The 22,174-nt window shown below is 34.2% G+C and overlaps 1 protein-coding gene and 1 long non-coding RNA gene across 4 annotated transcripts; both read right to left on the bottom strand.

Annotated features, from left to right (window-relative positions):
* Positions 1-9,458: 9,458 nt before the first annotated feature.
* Positions 9,459-10,806, bottom strand: LOC138913914 (uncharacterized). Its single transcript, XR_011419828.1, has 4 exons — positions 10,792-10,806; positions 10,679-10,736; positions 10,470-10,624; positions 9,459-9,740 (listed from the first exon to the last, which is right to left on the bottom strand). It is a non-coding gene; the product is annotated as an uncharacterized lncRNA (long non-coding RNA).
* A 7,214-nt stretch (positions 10,807-18,020) lies between these two features.
* Positions 18,021-20,277, bottom strand: LOC138911989 (sex-determining region Y protein-like). Of its 3 annotated transcripts, XM_070211671.1 has the most exons (4): positions 19,610-20,277; positions 19,448-19,522; positions 19,146-19,363; positions 18,021-18,546 (listed from the first exon to the last, which is right to left on the bottom strand). In XM_070211671.1, the coding sequence occupies exons 2-3, from the start codon at positions 19,469-19,471 to the stop codon at positions 19,172-19,174; spliced, it is 216 nt and encodes a 71-aa protein (XP_070067772.1). In that variant the 5' UTR covers positions 19,472-19,522; positions 19,610-20,277; the 3' UTR covers positions 18,021-18,546; positions 19,146-19,171. The 3 variants fall into 3 exon arrangements, with proteins under 3 accessions (XP_070067772.1, XP_070067771.1, XP_070067770.1); XM_070211670.1 differs by lacking the exon at positions 18,021-18,546 and having other exon boundaries at positions 18,609-19,363; positions 19,448-19,519; positions 19,610-20,254; XM_070211669.1 differs by lacking the exon at positions 18,021-18,546 and having other exon boundaries at positions 18,610-19,363; positions 19,610-20,251.
* Between the last annotated feature and the right edge of the window lie 1,897 nt (positions 20,278-22,174).

Below are 22,174 nucleotides of genomic sequence, written 5' to 3'. Positions count from 1 at the left end.
TATATTCGTACCATTTATTAATTCAGAAACAGGGAAGCAGCTTACGTTCCTTGTGTATACGGGAGCAAATATTTTACTTCTAAAAGAAAATGCTGATACCCTTAACAATATACAAATAAAGAATACAATAATTATTCAAGGAAGAGGCAAGGGAATCATAAAATCCAAAGGTCTTTGTCCAATAGAACTCCAGACAGACAAATATATAATTCCATATAATTTTCAAAAAGTAAACCAAGATTTTGCGATTCAATGTGATGGAATTATAGGAATCGATTTTATAAAAGAGGATTGGTTTATAATAAGACCAAATAACACCAGTTTACAAAATAAAATCGACCTCTTCCTCATCGAAGACAACCTTAATTTTCCGGTAAGATACAACTCCCTGATAAAGAAATAGGCACTTAATTTTTTTTTTATGGTGTCAATTTTTTTTAAGTGTAAAAAATTTTTTTGGCCTTTTTTAATTTCTATCTTGTTTTCTGATAACCCGATTTCAGTTAGACTCATTTACAGGTAATTGAATGTTCTTTAACTTTCTTATACACAGCTTTGAGTTACAGTCATTAGTTTAGAAACTACACTTCGTCAAACTTGAAAAAGTTGAATAAAATGCAAAAACGGTGGCATAAATGGCTTCATTGAAAATACACGCCTAAAAACCGAAATTAGTTTTATGACTTATTCTGGCAGATGGTACTTTGACAAAAAAAAACAAGCTAATGATCATTAGAATCCACCAGCAAATGAATTTTATGTGAATATTTTAAGCTTTGGACAACAGTCATTTTATGGCCGTTTACAGCTGTTAACTGAGACAACAGGGCTTTAACAGGGCTGTTATACCCTTTTTTTTTGAAAAAATCTATATAAAATGGAACCCTTTGTTGATTTTTTAGCTGATGGTCTTGTTAGCTTCCTTAAACTTGTATCTTTAAGTAGAAGTCATAAAACTAATTTCGGGTTTTAGGCGTGTACTTTTAATGAAGCCATTTATGCCAGCGTTTTTGCATTTTTTTCAACTTTTTCAAGTTTGACGAAGTGTAGCTTCTAAACTAATAAATGGAACTCAATGCTGTGTATAAGAAAATTAGAGGGCATTCTATTACCTGTAAAATGAGTCGATGGCCGCAATCGGTAAATCACAGCTCGAGTTAGAAATTAAAAAAAATTGACACAATAAAAAAATTTTAAGTGCCCATTTCTTAATCAGGGAGTTGTATCTTACCGGAAAATTAAGGTTGTCTTCGATGAGGAAGAGGTCGATTTTATTTTGTAACCTGGTGGAATATAGACATTCACATTTATATTCCAACTAGCAGGGTCGGTAGACCGCAGCTTCGCCTGCGGAAATTAAAATTGAAAACTAAGCACACCTTTATATTTGGTTTTTATTTTATATTTAAAAAATTCCTTTTTTAGCCGAAAAAAGATTTTATCATAATTTTTTTCCTTAATTTCCGTAAAAACCAGGGAACAAAAATAACTGTTATTGTAAATTTTTCATACAAAAAAATCACGCACTTAGAAGGGTCCTAAAAATTTTTTAAATACACCACAATTTTTATTAGCCATTGTAGTTTACAAATCCGTAATGATTTTTATTTTTTGATTTTTATAATAAAACTCAAAAAATAACTGTTATTTTTTGATTTTTATGAATAACAGTTATTCCCTTGACATTTTTAAAAAAATTAAATAATTAAAAAAAACATGATACCCGTGCTTTTAATAACTTACTACAAATTTGTTAAAAAAGGCAACCGCGCATATTTTATACCTATATTTTTTTAAAATTTTGTTTACCCACAAAATCGCCATAAATCAAGTTTGAGTTTTATTTTTGATCACGACGAATAACTGTTATTTGTCAACTTTTACTATAAAACTCAAAAAATAACAGTTATTCTTTGAGTTTTACTTTACAAATCAGAAAATAACTGTTAAAGTGTGATTTTTAAAATAAAACTTATAACAGTTACGTTCCCTGGTGAAAACAACAGTATATTGTCCTAAGCAGACTACTTAAGAAATATAAAAAACTTGCAAAAACAGAATAAAATTCTTATTCAGGGGTGTCACAGAAACCGTCGAAGGATTTGGGGACGGTTGGTTTAAAAACCAACCGAAAAAAACCGTTGGTGTCACAGGAATTCGATAATTTCCTTTTTTCGGAAAATTGACCGAAAAACGACCAAGGCTGGATGCATACACTAAATATCGAATATTCAATAATTATCGAATTTTATTTGACTTATTTAAACTATTTTCCAATAAGTTTTAAACTTAATTTATGGTTTTTCTTGCAAAATTACAAAAAGAATATATGTTTAAAGCGCATATTGTGCATAATAAAAGAAAAAAATTAAAAATTTGAATTACCCGCCAGGCTACATATACAGCCCTGAACAGCGGTTTGCCGCGGCTGCGTTGGTTTATTTTGTTGGCAAGAATTTTAAAAGCGAACCAAAACGCCGTTTGCTCTAGAGTACTTGCGAAGGCATAAACTGCGAGAGGCTAGGACGCAGAGGAGACCCTTACAAACGGTTTTACATGGTAGTCCATGGGGATTTAACTCATTGGCCAGGTCCTTTCACAAGAATGCGGCCGCCCTGAGTAAATCCTTTGGCAATGTCGATATTATCGCGAATGAATCGGAAGAATATGGTGTCAGGCGCTGGTAACCTATGTTTACCCCTGAAAAGTAGCAACGTTTATTAGTTTAAAATAATAATAAACAAAAATTGTTTACTTTTTTACTTACAAGTGTTCTTTTTCTTCACAGCCAGCGTTTTACCTGGCAAAAATAGGACATTTTTACGACAGTGATGCCAACTTTTTGCAAAAGGCGGCCTGTTTGTATTAATTTCTCAATAACTACAACTTCTTTTACCATGAAATTTTCACCAGAAATAAGTTTCATTTTTAACTACAATACTTAGTACCTTTGAATAAATAATTCGTTAAGAAACCATTTCGATAACTAACTCCGAAATTTGGACAAGTTTTGGTATTTTAAAGTTCTAGCTAATTGGTAACACTGCCAGGTAGACGATTTGCCGACGGATTTTTTTTAGCTCATTTTTTCGAGAGGTTTTATAAAAAGCATATTTTTAAATATAAACCGAAGTAGTTATAAAAATCGTAGTATGCAGGTAGTTTATAAAATTCATTAGAGTTGTCTTAAATAAAGTTTTTTTTTTGGGAAACATTTGTAAGTTAGGTAATTTTATCAAAACGTCCGGCAAAATACGGGGGATTTAGAAACCATCAAAAATGACGTCTGGGACACCGAGATTTGCTTTTCGGGAGAAATTTGGTTGGAATGGTTTTCTGTGACTCCCCCGATTGCTTGCGTAAGTTATCAGCTGCACAGAACAGAAAAAAGAAATTCATTTTCCGATCAAATCCTTACATTAATTTTCTTCATAACATTAGTAATTAGTCCAAAACATATTTTTTAAATATAGAATTTCATACTGGGGAGCATGTAATTAAATTCCAAATCGATTAGCGTGCAAATCTAAAAAATAAACTTGTTTTCTAAAAAAAAAAAGTAGAAAAGATAGCTCTCGAACAACCAATAAGATAATTTTGGTTAAGATTTATGAAATTAGAGGGTATACTATTTATAGGCAACGAAAAGGTAAATAAAACCAAATACTCTTGGCGAATTAGTAACGGGGTCTTTTGGAAGGTATCCACAGTAGACAACTTTTATAAGGGAAACCAATATTTATGCGAAGCAATGTTTTGCTTTATGTATTCGACTAATTTGAAAAACAGCAATAAAAAAAGCAATTCCATATTACTGCATTTTACAATTGATAATTGCTTCAGTATTTTTGTTTCCATTAATTTTTCACTTTGATCAGAATTATATTAATAACTAGCAGGGTCGGTAGCCCGCAGCTTCGCCTGCGGAAATTGAAATTGAAAACTAAGCATATTTGGTTTTTATATTATATTTAAAAAATTCCTTTTTTTAGCCGAAAAAAGATTTTATCATAACTTTTTTCCTTAACTTCCGTAAAAACAACAGTATATTGTGTACTTTAATATAAGAGATCAATTGTACATATATCTGTCTTGGACTCAGGCATCATTCTGCGTTATACCTTCGAATGAAGCGGTTGTGAAATAAAGAATAAAACTAAAACACTAAAACTATTTCATATTACAATATCAGAAGTGGTTCTTACTCACTATGCCTGACACAGACTTAATTCAGTTCACGGTCGTTCAACTCAAGACCTGGTTAAGTGTGCTCGGGCTACAAACCTCGGGCTCTAAAGCAGAATTAATGGCGCGTCTTCAGGCCCTCTCAGCGGAGGCACGTGGTGACCCACCAATTAAAACAACAACTCGTTTTGAGCAGCCGCCAGAAACCGAGATAGACGGAGCCGCATCTTTGCCGCTGGAACAGCAATTGGAAAATGCAGGGGCTTTGATCGACTCTGATCTGATGACGTCACAACCAGTAAACGACATCCGCATGGAGCAGCTTTCGCTTGTGGACGTCGAAAGGGTCATGTTGCAGAAAATACGAGACGAAATCGACGCAAATAAAACCGAATTGCAACGCATTCAGTCGGAGATCGATGACGTCACCAGGAACAAAACCAATCTTGTCCAACAGTTATTCCATGACGTCATCGACAACAGCTTCGAGGAATCCGGCAACCCTAACTATTGCGCTTACAGCACCACTATTAACGTTAACAGCAACGAGGCTAACATCAACAGAGGTATCGAAATCGATAAATCCAGTACTAGTACTAGTACTACCAAGTCTCAAACGTAAAAAAACTGCTGGAATCTTCAACAATTTCGCTCGCACTGGCAAAAGAAGTCACAATGGATTACGACGGCAACTTGTGCGCCCGCAGCTGGGTAACACACTTGCAAAACATAGCGCAGGTGTACAAGTTGGACACTTTTGGTATGCGAATGCTTCTTATTGCCAAACTCAAGGGAAAGGCCCAAATCTGGCTACACGCAAACGCCACCCGCATTTTGGAGCCAACCGATCGACTTTGTGAACAATTGGTCTCAACCTTTGGTGCCAAAATGTCAAAGGGAGAGCTAAGGAACGCATTTCAGAGTCGTCTATGGCGTTCTGGAGAGAAGTTTACTTCGACGAAAAAATCATGTTGGCGAACGACATATACATCGACAAGGAGGAGCTATTGGAGAATATCATCGACGGAATTCCATCTGCAGGACTGCGCGAACAAGCGCGCATACAATGTATCTCCGAGCCAATGCAAATGCTAGAAGCCTTTTCATGAATTCATTTGCCTCAACGCAAGCAGGAAGCCAATTCTTCGCAACGCTGATCGGAAAAAGCTACAGCCACCAAGGATTTCCGCTGCGTTAATTGCAACTCAAAGGGGCACTACGCCAAAAACTGCCGCAAGCCGAAAAGGGAGCTCGGTTCCTAATACGCATGTGGGTAATTCGGACACTTTGTGTGACAGTGTCCGGAGCGCAAAAGCGCAAATACAAATAATTACGTAAGATAAATATTTGTTTCCAACAGTTCTGAAACCCCATTAATTTCAGCTTGCCTCATAGACACAGGTAGCCCTATATCATTTGCTAAAATAAATATTATATCATCTTAAATTAAAATCGAGATCGTCTCTGAAAACTACTTCTACAAAAGCCAACTGAAAATTTATGGAAGAATTTCATGTAACATAATAGAAGAAAAATCGAAATGCTATTTCTTCCTTTACATTGTTCCTGCCGAGTCTATAAGCCCTGAGGTTGTTCTTGGGCGGAATTTTATGGATGCTTGCAAATTAGAATTAGATTTAAATGTTCTAAAAATGGTCACAATAGAGCCTGCGAGTACTGAACATATTGTAAATGTGAATAATACCCGGAATCTTGACACATACAATTTAACACAAAAATTAAATCTCAATTATGAACCAAAATGTGCTATCGAAATTCCGAGGGATAAGATTACAATTAGTAGCACGGTTAGTAATACAGTTAATCGGACAGTTAGCCCAACAATTAGTGAAATAATTAGCACCAGTTAGTGAAATAGTCATTCCTACAGTTATCCCAACAGTTAATAAAATACATTTAGTCATACAGCTAGTCCAACAGTTAGTGAAATAGTTAGCAAAACAGTTAGAGAAACAGTTAGTCCTACAGTTACCACAACAGTTAGTCCTACAGTTAGCAAAACAGTTAGTCCTACAGTTAGCACAACAGTTAGTCCCACTGTTAGCACAGCAGTTAGTCCTACAGTTAGCACAATAGTTAGTCCTACAGTTAGCACAACTCTTAGTCCTACAGTTAGCACAACAGTTAATCCTACAGTTAGCACAACAGTTAGTCCCACTGTTAGCACAAAAGTTAGTCCTACGGTTACCACAACAGTTAGTGAAACAGTTACTCCAACAGTTAGCACAACAGCTAGTAAGTCAGTTAGTCCTACAGTTATAGCAACAGCTAGTAAGTCAGTTAGTCCTACAGTTAACCCAACAACTAGTAAAGCAGTTAGCTCCACAGTGAGTCGCACATTTAGTCAAACAGTTGGGGACACGGTTAGTGATAAAGTTAAAACAGCCGATGAAACAGTTACAGATACAGTGAGCCAAGTAGTTAGCGATACGGTTAGTAAGACGGTTAGTTATAAAGATAGTGGAAAAATCGGCAAGGTAGTTAGCAAGATAGTTAATAAAACAGGCAACTCTGTAATTAGTGAATCAATTGATCCAACGGTTTTCAACTTAGTTAGTAATGGCGCTTTAGCAAGCAATAAATGCGAAAATAATACGTCAACTGCAATTCGAGATATTTTAAACATAAACTATATGGATGACGAGAAAACAGATTACTTATGCGGTACAATGATAATCAAGACTTAATACGACAGTTATAAGAGATAATTGAAAACCATTACGAAAGGTAGATAAACCGAAAGAACCGTTTATTAAAAGCGAGATAACACTTATTTTAGAGAATTCGAAACCCTTTAGCTGTGTCCCACGGCGACTCGCCTATGCTGAAAAAGAAAAATTGGAAATTTTATTGGACGATTATTTAGAAAACGGAATCATACAACCAAGCCAATCGGAATACGCCTCGCCTATAGTATTAGTAAAGAAAAAGACTGGAGACATACGACTTTAGGAAGCTTAACCAGGTTTTAATTAAAGACAATTACCCAATATCCCTAATCGACGACCTATTAGACAAATTAGTAAATAAAAAAGTATTTTCTAAACTTGCTTTAAAAAACGTTTATTTTCATGTTTTTGTTAACAAGGAATCAGTTAATTACACTTCGTTTTTGACACCGTTAGGTCAATTTAAGTTTCTTAGAATGCCAATGGGTCTAAAAACTGCATCGGCAGTGTTTCAAAGGTTCATAAATAGAATTTTCGATGATCTTATTAGAAACAACCAAGTGATCGTATACATGGACGACATAATGATAGCTAGAAAGGATATTGATGAACATTTCCAGATTTTAAAGGAAGTATTTTTTAGACTAGCTACAAATAAGTTAGAATTGCGAGTGGATATGGCAATTCAAAATTTTCCGATCCCAGACATAACGCAATCGGTTCAAAGTTTTCTTGGTCTATGTTCGCATTTCCGCAGATTCATTAAAGACTTTTCGACTTTAGCCAAACCTTTATATGATCTATTAAAAAAAGACGAGAAATTCCATTTTGGAGAAGAAGAAATGAGCTGTTTTGTAATGCTTAAACAAAAGTTAGTAGTTAGTAAAAGTTAGTAGAAGCTCCAGTATTAGCTATATACAACTACAAGGACGAAGTAGAACTACACCGCGACGTCAGCTCTCTCCGATTTGGCGCCATACTACTCCAAAAGAAAAGAAACGCACAACTGTTGCCGAATCAAAATATCAAAGCTTTGAGCTTGAGACAACGCATTGCGTAGATTTAGAATATATCTATTCGGTAGACATTTCAAGATTATTACTGATTGTAACTCTCTCACATTGACACGAGCTCAACCCGCGTATAGCCAGGTGGGCATTAGAACTACAAAATTACGACTACGATTTATTACATAGGGAAGAAAACAAAATGCAACACATAGACGCCCTTAGCAGGTGTACAAACATCTTAGTGGTAGAAACAAATTCGTTTGAAGACAATTTGGTTATTTGCCAAGCCAAAGATCCAAAAATTCAAGTGACAAAAAATCATTTAGAGGAAAATGAGCACAAATTATTCGAGATGAGAAACGGAATAATTTATAGGAAAAAGTACAATGGCAGGTTATTATTCTACGTACCTACAGATATGGAATAGAATATTCTTTTTAAATACCACAATGAGATCGGTCACATAGGTAGAGACAAAATGTTAGACATAATTGGTAAAAGTTATTGGTTTCCAAATGCCAAAGACAAATGTTTAAGCCATATTAATAACTGTCTAAAATGTATAGCATTTTCCCCCAAGATAGGCAAAGAAGGATTTTTACATTCGACTCCGAAGGGCAGTACACCCTTTGAACTTATCCACATTGATCATTACGGTCCAGTCGATTCGGGCAGGTCAAAGAAACACATATTTGTCGTCGTCAACGGTTTTACAAAGTTTGTACGTTTATATACAACAAAGACTACGAATACCCGAGAAGTTTTCTTAGCCTTAAAGGATTATTTTAGAGCATACAGCAAACCAAAATGCATAATTTTAGATAGGGGAAGCTGTTTTACGTCGAAAGAATTTGACGATTTTATGTTAGAAGCAGGGACCGTAAATAATCATTATTTCAGATTTTTATTTTAAAAGGCCTACTGAGGTTTTGACAACCATTAGAACCGAGGCTGAAATATGTCAAGAGGAAGCACAAGCGTACAACAAACTGCAATATGATAAGACAGCTAGAAAACCCTCAGATTACAGAATAGGAGATTATGTAATGGTCAAGAATTTCGATAGCACAACAGGCGTCTATAGTAAGCTAATACCAAAGAACAAGGGACCCTATGTAATTTCAAAAGTATATAAGCATAAAACTATTGTAAATTTTCACTGTGATCAGGAGATCATTCAGGCAGGATGGCCGAGTTGAGGTAGGACAACCACATATACACACACACATATATACATATAGACACACATACCCTGTAGTTCGCCGGGACTGGTCCCGAACTAGCGAAATCGCCATACACCGGGGGCTTGGGACTAACTCCCGTTCATACCACCCGCAATGTAAATTTCTATCCACTTTTACCACGGCATGTCCTAGGCGGTGGTCATATGGCGAAGTTCTGCATTACCTTTCGCCACAAAAGGGACCGACAGGTGGTCCCATATTATACCCCTTTTCGCCACAAAAGGGGCCACCTATCGGACCATCTATCGGACCACCTATCGGTCCCTTTTGTGGCGAAAAGGGGTATTAAATGGGACCACCTATCGGTCCCTTTTGTGGCGAAAAGGGGTATGAAATGGGGTTGGTGTTTTCAATACCAAAAAAGCTGAATGCTATGAAACTTCCCAAGAAAAAATACTTTTTGTTAAATTAATTTATTGTATTATAAGTAGACAATTTTTCTATTTTTTTAATTTATATTTATTGAACAAATTCCTCTGCTGACACGTTTTTGTTGAGTTTCTCATTGTTGTTATTATTTGATTTGGATTTATTTTTAAAAAATCGTTTCTTTTGCAATTGAATTGCCTTGGGAATCAATATTTCTGCATTACCAGATTCTGAAACAATATCTGAAAAAAAATAAGATTTTAGTGTTTTAAAATAAAACAAGAAAGGAAGCTACCTTCGGCCAGCCGAAGCTTATATACCCTTGTAGATAAAAGAATACTCACTCGGTGCAGTTCCAGGGATTCCAGATTCAGCGTTTCGATTTATTTCAATTTTGTTTTTAAGTAGTCAAGAATCAAAACGCCTACTTCCTACAAAGTTACAATGAATTTTCTTATATTTGATTGGGAGCCTTAAGATATAGTGGTCCGATCCGGCTGGCTCCGACATATGTACTACCTGCAATAGAAAGAAGACCTTCGGGAAAGTTTCATCGCGATAGCTTTAAAACTGAGAGACTAGTTCGCATAGAAACGGACAGACGGACAGACGGACAGACGGACATGGCTAGATAGACTCGGCTATTGGTGCTGATCAAGAATATGCTGAAACTTGAACCGACAGACAGACGGACATGGTTAAATGGATTTACTTTATAGGTTTGAAAAGGTCTCCTTTACTGCGTAACAAACTTCTGGACTAAATTATAATTCCCTCTGCATGGGTTTAAATATATATTTTAAGATTTTGTTATACAAGCCTGTTTACATCAAACCATGTTTTAAAAGTGAAAAGCAGAAAAAGACAGAAAGAAATAGGATTAAAGACAGATGGCATTCTAAGTAAATAGATTGAAATTGAATCAAGAAACTAAGTGTATTATAAAAAATACAGTTATAAAAATAACCTACCGTGAAGTGCACCATAGAAATGTGTAAAGGAGTTTACGGCTTTTTTTTCCAGAAAGGCCTTTAACATTAAATCCCACAACAAACTCATCCGTGAGAACCCTCCGCAAGTTTTTTAAACCCCCTTCTGGCAGCAACAACGATCTCATGGCTTTAATCTAAAAAGGAAGAAAATTTCACTAAAATATTTATATCAAAGAAAAAAGACTTACGTAGGAGTCCTTTGCACCACTATTTCTCCTTCTCCTCTGTGTCTGTTGCTGTTCATGGCTAAATATCACACATTATTAGGTATTTCACTTGCACAACTCATGGTGTTACTCACCTGTTGACGACACTTCAGATCACAACAATATAACACTTTAAATGTACAATAAGACAAATTAAATACAATGTTTACAAAATTTGGCGCAAACGTTGGGTTAGTGATGGTAGCGGGGTTGGGTAGTTATGGCAATCCGTTACGATTAATATTGCGACTACCGATATCGTATAATCGATGGCAATAAAAACATTCGCTAATATTATTTTTGTTTAGTTCTATGTATATAAAATTAGGTACTTATATATTTTTTTTATATATCTAAGCACCAATAAAATCCGCTTGTTATGGAAGGAAAGAAAACGTTTTGCTACTGAACCACCGCTATTGTTAAAAATATTGCTGCAGCTAAATTGCTCATTATTAAATATAAATAATATAAAAAGAAATAAAATTCTATCATTTATTATTTTATTTTATCTCATTATTAAGTTTTTATTTTATTATTTTAACTTTTTTTAAATTTGTTTTTTATATAAACAAAATAAAGTTGTATTCGTTATTAAAATCATTATAAACTTGTCAAAAATTTCATTTTACAATTTTTTTAACACATATAGAAGTGTTCACATAGAAGTGTTCACTCTCCGATAACTCTTTTGCTCTTGTAAAAAATACACACGCCACCTATTGACCCTTAAGGGACCACTGGGTGGTCGATCCCTTTTCTACCCCGAAAGTGCCACCGGCCCCCTTGAGAACTACAGGGATACTTATACACACACACACTCATACATTATTGACTAACTCACTGTTCCTTTAATTAAGCGCTAAAACCTAAAGCTAGTTAACTGTATATATTATGTGGTCATCCCTTTCTTTCGTGTACTTTAATATAAGAGATCAATTGTACATATATCTGTCTCGGTCACACGAATGAGCGAGCACAAGAGAGAGCGTGGACTCAGGCATCATTCTGCGTTATACCTTTGAATGAAGCGGTTGTGAAATAAAGAATCAAACTAAAACACTAAAACTATATCATATTCAGAGTGCGTTTAACTCCCGAGCAATAGCAGACTGTCGCAAATCTCTTTACGAGATGGCTAGTCAGTTTACTGTCAGCCTTATATGGGTTCCGGGAGACAGGGGTAAGTAGTATAAAAATGAGAGTTCTGAATCGTATTTAATGAGAGTTCTGGATCAAAAGTGGAGGGGGAGGTAATTAATTATGCTAATTAGGGTAATAAATCAGGACAATGTGACAGGTGTGGGGGGTAATTAAAGTTAATGGGTGCGTGACGAGTGATCGTTAATTAGGGTCCACAATAGTTATATCCAGCTTTTGTATCTAGGATTTGTATTCAGGAATCAGGAATCCCGAAATTCGGTCCAGAAAATTAGGGTGATAAGTTGCTTATATCTAGGAATTGTATTCAGGAATTCGCTCCCCCGAATTTCGTTTAAGAAATCGGGACCCTAATTAAGCGGGTGAGAAGTTACTGGGGTGTGACGGGTGATCGTAAATTAGGGTGATAAGTTGCTTATATCTAGGATTTGTATTCAGGAATTCGCTCCCCGAATTTCGTTTAAGAAATCGGGACTCTTATTAAGCGGGAAGAAGTTACTGGGGTGTGACGGGTGATCGTAAATTAGGGTCCACAATAGTTATATCCAGCTTTTGTATCTAGGAAATGGGGTCAAAGAGGGGAGGCATTCTGCTTAAGTGGTTGACGAGTAGGTTGACGGGATCGAACGTGGGAGAAGTTAGAAAAATAGGGTGAAACGAGGGGAGGGAATCTAGTTAAGCGGGTGAGAAGTTACTGGGGTGTGTCAGGTGATCATAGCGATATATTTGGGTTATCCTAGTTAATGGGGGAGAAATTACTGGGGTACGTGTTAGAATGTCACGGGCTGTTGTCACGTCCAAAAGAAACAGCTGAAAGCAACCACCCTTGAAAAGGGATCCCTTTGCTTGCCACTGAGAAACAAACTCCCAAAGAAACAGCTGAAAGCAAGCACCCTTGAAAAGGGATCCCTTTGCTTGCCACTGAGAAACAAACTCCCACCCCAATGACAAAAAGAATATGTAAATTTTAAATTCAAGTATATTTATTTATTTTTTTTACTTTTTGACCTGAAAGAAATAGCTGAAAAAAATCACCCATCCCCCAAACAAAAGAATATGTTAATTTTAATTTCAAATATATTTTTATTGTTTTATTTATTTTTTATTTGTAAATTTAAGGTTAAGATTTTTGTATTTGTTAATTAAAGCAATAGCTTTAATTCTAATGTATGGTGCCTGGTGACATTGACATGTATCCGGGCCTTCTCTTACGTCATCGTCGGCCCAGGGACATGTTAGCATATGCACACCATACCTAGATTCTCTCTCACCGACTCGATCCATCTGTTGTAGCTTGGAGAAGTCCATCTCCAGGGACTCCCGATGATCCTCAAAAATGAAGTCACCAAATTCTTCTAGGAAATTGGTGATTTCATCACACACGTGGTTGTTATTCATTCTGCTGCTGTTTCTTGTTGTTTCTTGATGTTGTTGGCGCTGTTTCTTGTTGTTTCTTGATGTTGTTGGCGCTGTTTCTTGTTGTTTCTTGATGTTGTTGGCGCTGTTTGTCTGTTGATGATGTTGTTGTTTGTTGATTTTTGGTTGTTGCTTAGGTGTTTGTTGTATAGTTGATTTTGGTTGTTGTATAGTTGTTTTTGTTGGTTTGGTTTGTTGATTTTTGGTTGTCGTTTTGTTGTTATTCCAAACTTATGTTGCTGCTGCTGATATTATTAATCCAGACTTTCAATTCGAACTGAACGTTCTTCCCAGTAACTTCTCACTTTAATCCCCTCTTCATATGGGGAGCAAAAATTTTCCACCACCATTCCTTCCCTCGCGATCATCCCTTTGAGAAAATTAGTTAGACAAATGCAAATGTGATTAGAAACCGAGTAGTCAACAACCTGGTTGCTAGGACACGGTTCACTTTTACCCCTCCCTCGCCATCAAATACTCGATGGAATCAACCAATGAAAATAATGCAAGTCTAATTTCTTATATTAAATTTAAGGAAAATATTTTCATCAACCAATCAATTCGTTGCAACTCTAATTTCCTATATTAAATTTAAGGAAAATATTTTCATTAACCAATCAAAACTTTGAATTTTTAATTTTCAAACTAAAGTTTAGGTTCATACTAATAATCTAACCTCAAAGTTATATTTAAGCTAGAATTTAACCAAATTCAGATCAGTGTTTTCAAATTTCTTGAAGTGACCTACTCTTTTTACTAGTTTCGAAAAACAGTAAAGTGATCTTATCAACGTGTGTACCTTAATTGAAAGTGGCTTTGTGAGAACAATTAAATTACAATTACAAATTAACTACATTACAAGTGACTTTGTGAAAAGAAAATAAAAATTTAAAACAATCTACAAATTAACTACATTACAAGTGACTTAGTGAAAAGAAAATAAAAATTAAAAACAATCTACAAATTAATTACAATTGTAATTCTTTCCAAAATAAAAAATTAAAATGAATAACCAAACCCAAAAATATTGTGAGTCATGCCGTCGTTTCATCCCGGTGGGAGTTCAATGGAATCACCATGCACGAACCGCGAACCACAAGATGAATGCTATGGTACCTTTGGATGGAAGAATCAAAAAGATTTCGGATGGATTCAAGGGTCGAATCCTTCATTATATGTTTGTTAATGAAGGAGAGGAATTAAGATACCCGGAAGAGTTCCTCTTCGAAGCAGGAGAGGCTTTAAAATCGCATTTATTTAATGTGCTTCAAAGCTACATGTCCGGTAAAGTTAATTTTGAGCTTTTTGCGGAATATATGCTCGTGAAAGATGACGATTTAAAAACGGAGACTAAACAATTCCAAAGCAAAATGGAAGTTGTTACAAGCCACTCGGATTTAGACCGCATATTCACCAATCACTCAAACCATCTGAAAATAAAAATGGAAGAGTTTCAGGAAAGGGATAGCGGGTGGACCATACTCCGCATAATTCGATTGGAAATGAATTTCAATCAATTTAAACCGCTTTCTGGTTCTTCATTTATACCAACACCACCCAAGCTTTTTTCGAAAAAAACATTAATTAATGTCCAAAATAAGAATGACTCATACTGTTTTAAATGGACTTTGATTTCGGCACTTACAAAGGTAGCAAGTAACCCTAGTATGTGCTACACATATAAAGTTGATATAAGGGCCGAAAGATTTGTTTTAACATCTGGAATAAATTTGGACTTCAGTGGGTTAACATTCCCGCTTAAAATAAAGGACATAGACATCTTCATTCAAAAAAACGTTACATTGAGTATTAACGTTTTTGGATATGATGAGGAAAGTGAAACTATAATTGGACCTCTTTATCAATCTGGAGTTGAAAAGCCGACGCACATAAATATACTTTTCCTGGAAGGAAACGGTTGGTTGTCACTCTCCCAAAACCATATAAATCGACATTGAAGTATACGGCACTGCGTCATCAACTAAAAGTTCCGTTCGCAGTGTATGCAGATTTCGAGTGTATACTTTGACGTAAAAATATTGATGTAAGTCCTAAACTGTTTAATGTAAATGAACATGTACCAATTTCATATGCTTACTTTATAAAGTGTGCATATGATTCTAGCTTAGATAAATTTGTAATGGAAACGGGAGGTAATTCAGCCATACATTTTGTCAATTCCCTTGTAAATAACTTAAAAACTATTCATACAAATTATTTGAGTAAAATTGTTCCCATAGTAATGAATCCAGAGGACGAATATGATTTTGAGTTTACCCTCAATTGTCATATTTGTGAGAAGGCTTTAGCGGATGATAGGGTTCGAGATCATTGTCATTATACAGGTAGATACAGGGGTGCAGCTCATTCGAAATGTAATTTAGAATTGAAAACGTCCAATTTTATCCCAGTTTTCTTCCACAATTTCTCCAAGTATGATTGTCACTTGTTTATCAAAGAATTGACACTTATACCTGGAGAAATTAAGATTATTCCCATAAACAAGGAGCACTTCATTTCAGTAATGAAAAAAATTGAAAATGAATGTGGAAACAGTTTTGAGATAAGGTTTCTAGACAAATTTAGATTTATGTCATCTAGTCTAGATGCCTTAGCGTCCAATTTAGAAGATGATCAACTTAAATCAGTAAGATCACATTTTAATTGTGAAAATGAATTTAGGCTTATGCGGAAGAAGGGTGTATTCCCATATGAATATCTTGATTCAGAGCATAGACTAGAGGAAACTAGTTTACCATCAAGAGACCAATTTTATAATCAGTTTACTGAAAAGCATTGTTCTCAAGAGGAATATAGTCATGCTGTTAAAGTTTGGACACAATTTTCCTGTAAATCTCTAAAGGACTATGTAGAGATTTATTTAAAAACTGATGTATTATTATTAACTGACGTTTTTGAAAATTTCCGTTTAATTTGCATGAAAATTTATTCTCTTGACCCAGCTCATTTTTATACAACACCAGGTTTATCTTGGCAGGCAATGCTGAAAACCACTCAAATTGAGTTACAGTTAATAACTGATATTAATATGTATAAATTTATACAAAATGGAATTCGGGGTGGTTTGGTACAATGCTGTCACAGATATAGTAAAGCAAATAATAAATATTTAAGTGATTATGATGCTAGTAAAGAGTCATCATTTTTAATGTATTTAGATGCAAATAATTTGTATGGTTGGGCAATGTCTCAACCTTTACCTTACCAAGGGTTTAAGTGGTTGTCTCCCATAGACATAGAAAATTTGGTAGTAGAAAATATTCCAAGCGATGGACATTATGGTTATATTTTAGAAGTGGATTTGGACTATCCATACAGTATCCATGATTTACATAGTGATTTACCGTTTTGTTCATCAACAAAGTTAGCCACTAATAGCGAAAAAGTAAAAAAATTAATTGCCGACCTCGGAAATAAAAAAAATTATATCATTCATTATAAAAATTTACAGCAATGTTTGCTTAATGGGTTGCAGCTAATAAAAATTCATAGAGGGTTACGTTTTGAGCAAAAACCTTGGCTCAAAACGTATATAGACCTTAACACCCAATATCGTCAAAAAGCTAAAAATTCATTTGAAAAAGATTTTTTTAAATTATTAAATAATGCAGTCTACGGTAAAACCCTAGAAAATATCGAGAATCGCGTTGACATTAAAATAGTTTGTGATTGGGATCCTCCACAGAATAATAATAATAAAAGTGGTCGTAAAAAATTATGTGCAGGAGCATTAATTTCCAAATTTAATTTTCAAAGTGCTACAAAACTAGAGAATGATTTTTATACAATTCAAATGAGAAGAATGTCATATGTATACGATAAACCCATGTATCTTGGGTTTACAGTATTAGAGTTATCAAAGTGGAACATGTATAATTTCCATTATCAGTATATGAAACCGAAATTTCAAGATAATATAAGATTAAATTACATGGATACAGATTCCTTCATCTATACAATTAAAACTGATGATTTTTATAGAGATATTCAGAATGATATAGAATTCAAATTTGATACATCTGGTTATTCCGAAGAAAGAGCCAACTTATATAATTTTAAAATATGCAATAAAGCGGTATTAGGTGTTTTTAAAGATGAGCTTCATGGTAGACCAATGTCAGAGTTTGTTGGTCTCCGTCCTAAGGTTTATTGTTATAAAATTGATTCTATGGACAAATCGTTTATGAAATCTAAGGGAGTAACGAGAACAGCACTAGAGTATCTAGATATTGAAAAATATAAAAAGGTTCTTTTCACTGAAAATCGAATGTATGGCGGCATGCCAGTTTTTAGATCTAAAAATCATACCATAAATACTTACAAAATGACAAAAATAATTCTCGATGGTAATGATACGAAGAGAAAAGTTGAGGGTGATAAAATGTCTACACTCCCTTATCATCATAAGGTTTAATAGAAAGGGAACTCATATCAAATGTTCAAATCCTTGAGGGAGAGTCACTTGTTTTGGGGAGACAGGTAGATGAAATAGAAAGTCTTGAATTCCAGACTGAGGAACAAAAAACTTTACTCAAGCGTCTAAAAACAGAAATTGAAAATGTTGAACATGATTTACTTTACAAGTCGCTTGAACTTGAAATGTTTTATAATGAATTGCCCCCCGATCCCAAAAAACAGAAACAATTTTAGATTTAACAATGCAAAATATTTATTTAATTAGTAAGTTTGATAAAAGGTGTTGAACAATAAAAATTAACAAAATATATATAAATCTTAAGCAATATATATATATATATAAATGTTTATATTTTGTTAGTATAACATTAAGTTGAACGAATAACAAATACATTTCAATAAATTGAGTATTAAATATAAAATATTTGGGTGTGTTTGTAAATTTTTTTTGGAAATTTTTTATAAATTGGGTGAGTATATTTTATTTGATTGGTTTTGTACCCGTTGCCTATATAGATAATTCCACAGTTCTAATTCATGTGGGTTCATTTTAGCTTCAGGTTCAGAATCCCTGTCTTGAACAGGTTCATCTTCTTCTTCAGCTGATTTTTCTTCCTCGTTTTTTTTCCCTATCTGTTTTAGATAATAACCCAACTCTACTTGTTCAGGAGTAATATCACTATTTTCATTACTCTCATCGCTATTGCTTAAGTTAATGTTTATATTTTGGTGATAAAGTTGTGTGATGTCATCATCAGTTAAATTAAAACTAGAAATATTATTAGAAATTGAATTTACTGAAACTACGTTAGATCCTAAAAGGTGAACATATTCAACTGAAATGAGAAAAACAAAAAAAAAAAAACGAATTAATGAAATGAAATATTGTTTTGTTTAATTTATTATTTCCTTGAGTAATTTTTATATCCTTCTGAAATAAATAAGTAATATGTTATCCCTAATTCATATAAAAGTTGTTGCGGTTCAACAACTCGCTACACTCTAATAGACATAATTTTCCCCCATCAGAGTCTATACCACTCAAGTCTAGTTCCTCAATTGTTATAACCTCTCTTTTACTTATCTTGGGTGGAGGTGGTAAATCTATTGTTTTTGGTAGAAGTGGATAGTAATATAATTCTTTATCAATTTCTACACAGTTTATTTGAATCTTATACATATCTAGATGAGAATGTTTTTTTAACCTTTTTGAAACGTAATGACACTGGATTCTTAAAGTGAAAAGGTCCTTATAACCGAGTTTATAATATCTATCGAAACCTCTGTTTCCTGTTACAATAGTTCCGCCCTCTCTATTTTCCCTTTCAAGCAAGTCTGATTTAAACTTCTCTAACAATTCCTTTTTAAGAAAAGAATATTTTTTTTCTACACTACGCTTCTCTGTTTTATTTAAAATTTTTGACTCTTCACTTACATTATCATTATTACCATCTTCTTCATTTAGTGGCGTAAATGATTGTTTGGAGGGTGACGACAAATCATCGTACTCATCATAGATTTGGAAATTAGCTGGTGGGGGTGTTGATGATGATGATTCTTCTGTTGCTTCTGTTGATGATGATGATGCTTCTGTTGATGATGATGCTTCTGTTGTTGTTGTTTCTGTTGTTGTTGTTTCTGTTGTTGTTGTTTCTGAAATTAAATATCAAAACAAAAGTTAACAAACATCGAAAAAGGAAAAAAGTAATTTGTGATGTTATTTATATTGGTATTTACCTTATGGTGCTTCGTCGTCTTCATCTTTTTTTAGTTTCCTCTCTTCTGTAATATAGCTTGTCATTGTTGTTGCTTCTGAAATTAAATATCATAACAAAGTTAACAAATCAAAAAAAAAAAAAATTTTATTGTTTATTGTTATTATTGTTTTGGTGTTCTTACCTTGTGAGGTTTTTAGTTTACTCTCTAACTCATCAATGTTATTTATATTCGCTTGTGAACTGTTCTTAAATAGATACAATTTCAGCTGAATATTCAAAACATCATTGTTAGGGAGTAAAATTTGAATAATTGTGGTTTCCATTGTCTCGTTGTATGTCGTTAGATGTGAAGTGGGTATTACACCCATTTCCACTACTCCTATTACAGAAACTATTAGCAAAAATAGTTTTATTATTTTATTATTTTTCATTTTCACACACACACACAATTATTAATAAAGTTTGAGTTTTTCACTTTCACTTTCACTTTTATATGAGCAATTTGAGCTCCAATTTTCACCGTCTTGTCTTGCTTTCGATCGCTACTGAAAAAATCATAAGCGCCCCAGTGGTATTTATTTAGAATTTTCAGTATATAACTCTTATGTAAACGAATAAAGGGATGGGGCAATCATTCATAAATATGCTGGCGAACCAGTCCAACAAACAGAAACAATATATACAAACCTTGAGAAAACATTCTTATAGCCCTCCACACGCCCTCCACAGAAAGCATAACATTCTTATCGCCCTCCACAGAAAGCAGAACATTCTATCAGACTTTGCGTGTGCGTATGTGGAAACTATTTTTGACTTTGTATACGTAGGGTGCGGCCTTTCGATGCGGGCGATTGTGTCTGGAAACTATTTTTGATGATGTGTACGTACATGAGCATGCGAGTCTGAACATAATTATAGAAACCACTTGTATTGGATGACCTTCGAAGTCTTTGCGTGTGCGTATGTGGAAACTATTTTGACTTTGTATACGTAGGGTGGTGAGGGATTTTGGCTGGAGACTATTTTTGAACTTGTACATAAGCTGTTACATGAGCATGCCGGTCTGAACATATTTATTTTTCTGTTGCTGAGTTGATTAGTATATGGAGTATATATTCTTTTATTTTCATTGCGAATAAGAGTTGCTCTATAAAATATTATCTTTAGATTCCCAGCTATCATATTTTTTTGAAAACCCCAACCAACGTACACGGACTTTATTCCCGTCTCTCTTTATTATTTTTTCCACTAAATATTTGTCTGGGAAACGAGTTTTTTTCAGTTCTTCTTTGTAAAATCCACCTTGTATTGGAGTACCTTCAAAGTCTTCCAACAAGTATGTGGTAGGGTATGTGTTTTTCACACTTATTATTTTAAAAATTTCTGTAGTCCAATTCGGTGTATACCCCTTTTCAAACACATGTTTATATTTACTGATGCGTACATAATCTCCATTACGCAATTTCCCCACACTAAACATTTTGAGATGATTGTAGGCTGTTTTTCATTGGAAGAATTGACGTCAATTGGGGCGACATTAATTGTTGTATGTGGTCTTTTGTTGTATATATCAATTAATTTTTTATACATATCAACTCACTTGTATGTTCCGCTAAAACTAAATTCACGCCACATAAGTTCCTTCCAACTTCTGTTGAAGCGTTCCACAATTGAAGCTTTTACAATTGAATAGGTAGAATAATGGTTTATTCCATATTGTTTCATTAACGCGTTAAATTGTTTGTTAAAAAATTCAGTTCCATCATCCGTTTGTAAATTTTTTGGTGTTCCACGTCCAGATTTGAAAATTTTTTCCATTGCCATTGAGACATCTTTAGCGCTTTTTGATTTTAATGCTTCTCCCCAGGCATATTTGCTAAAACAATCCACAACAGTCAAAATATAAAAATATCCTCCGTTAAGCTTTGAATACTTTCCCATTTCCACTAAATCTGCTTGCCAGAGATTATTTATACCCTTTGTCACTACCCTTCGACGTTTAAAATTACGTCGACACGGAGCATGAATTTCTTTAACAATACCCAATTTATCACTCATATTTTTTGGTACTAGAACTTTCTTACTATTGGAGTTGCAGTACCTTCTATTTCAACTGTCTGTGATTTTAAAACTGATTTCGGTTGAGTAACATATTTATAAACATAGCTCTCAATACTATTAATCTTTGTTAACATATTGGATAGGATTTTATCAACATTATCAACCCTCCCATTATTAACTTGAACTAAATTTTCCAAAGAAGTTATTTTAGTAAGTCTTCGATTAAGGGATGTATTTATTTTCGTATTAAGGTCTTTCTTTAACGTCTCCAAGTTTTCATCGACATATTTTTTCGTCGTTGCATCCGAATAATCTATTGGGTTCCCACAATTTTTAATTCGTTTCTGTTGGGTATTCAGGTTTTCGTCACCATCAATGTACAACCCCACAACAGTTTTAATATCCCTTTTTAAAATATCTGTGTGCTCTTTTTCGTCTGAAAAGTGACCAAACTTGTCGACAGACATTTTGTTTATAAGGTAATTTAAAGTTTGTGAACCTTATTTATTCAATTAGTATATAATTTTAGCCTCTCGCAGTTCTTCTATTATAGACATGATCTCGTTATTGTGATTAGTGTTGCCAGCGGCCTTTGAAGCTATTAAAAGCTGCAATCTTTCAACTAATTCATTGACGTCATCCCAATAAATATAATTGGGTTTTGCTCTTTGTAGGGACATGTATC

Source organism: Drosophila takahashii, chromosome 2L (genome assembly GCF_030179915.1).
Source record: "Drosophila takahashii strain IR98-3 E-12201 chromosome 2L, DtakHiC1v2, whole genome shotgun sequence".
Lineage (NCBI taxonomy): Eukaryota > Metazoa > Arthropoda > Insecta > Diptera > Drosophilidae > Drosophila > Drosophila takahashii.
This window is presented reverse-complemented; position numbering and strand designations above follow the sequence as displayed.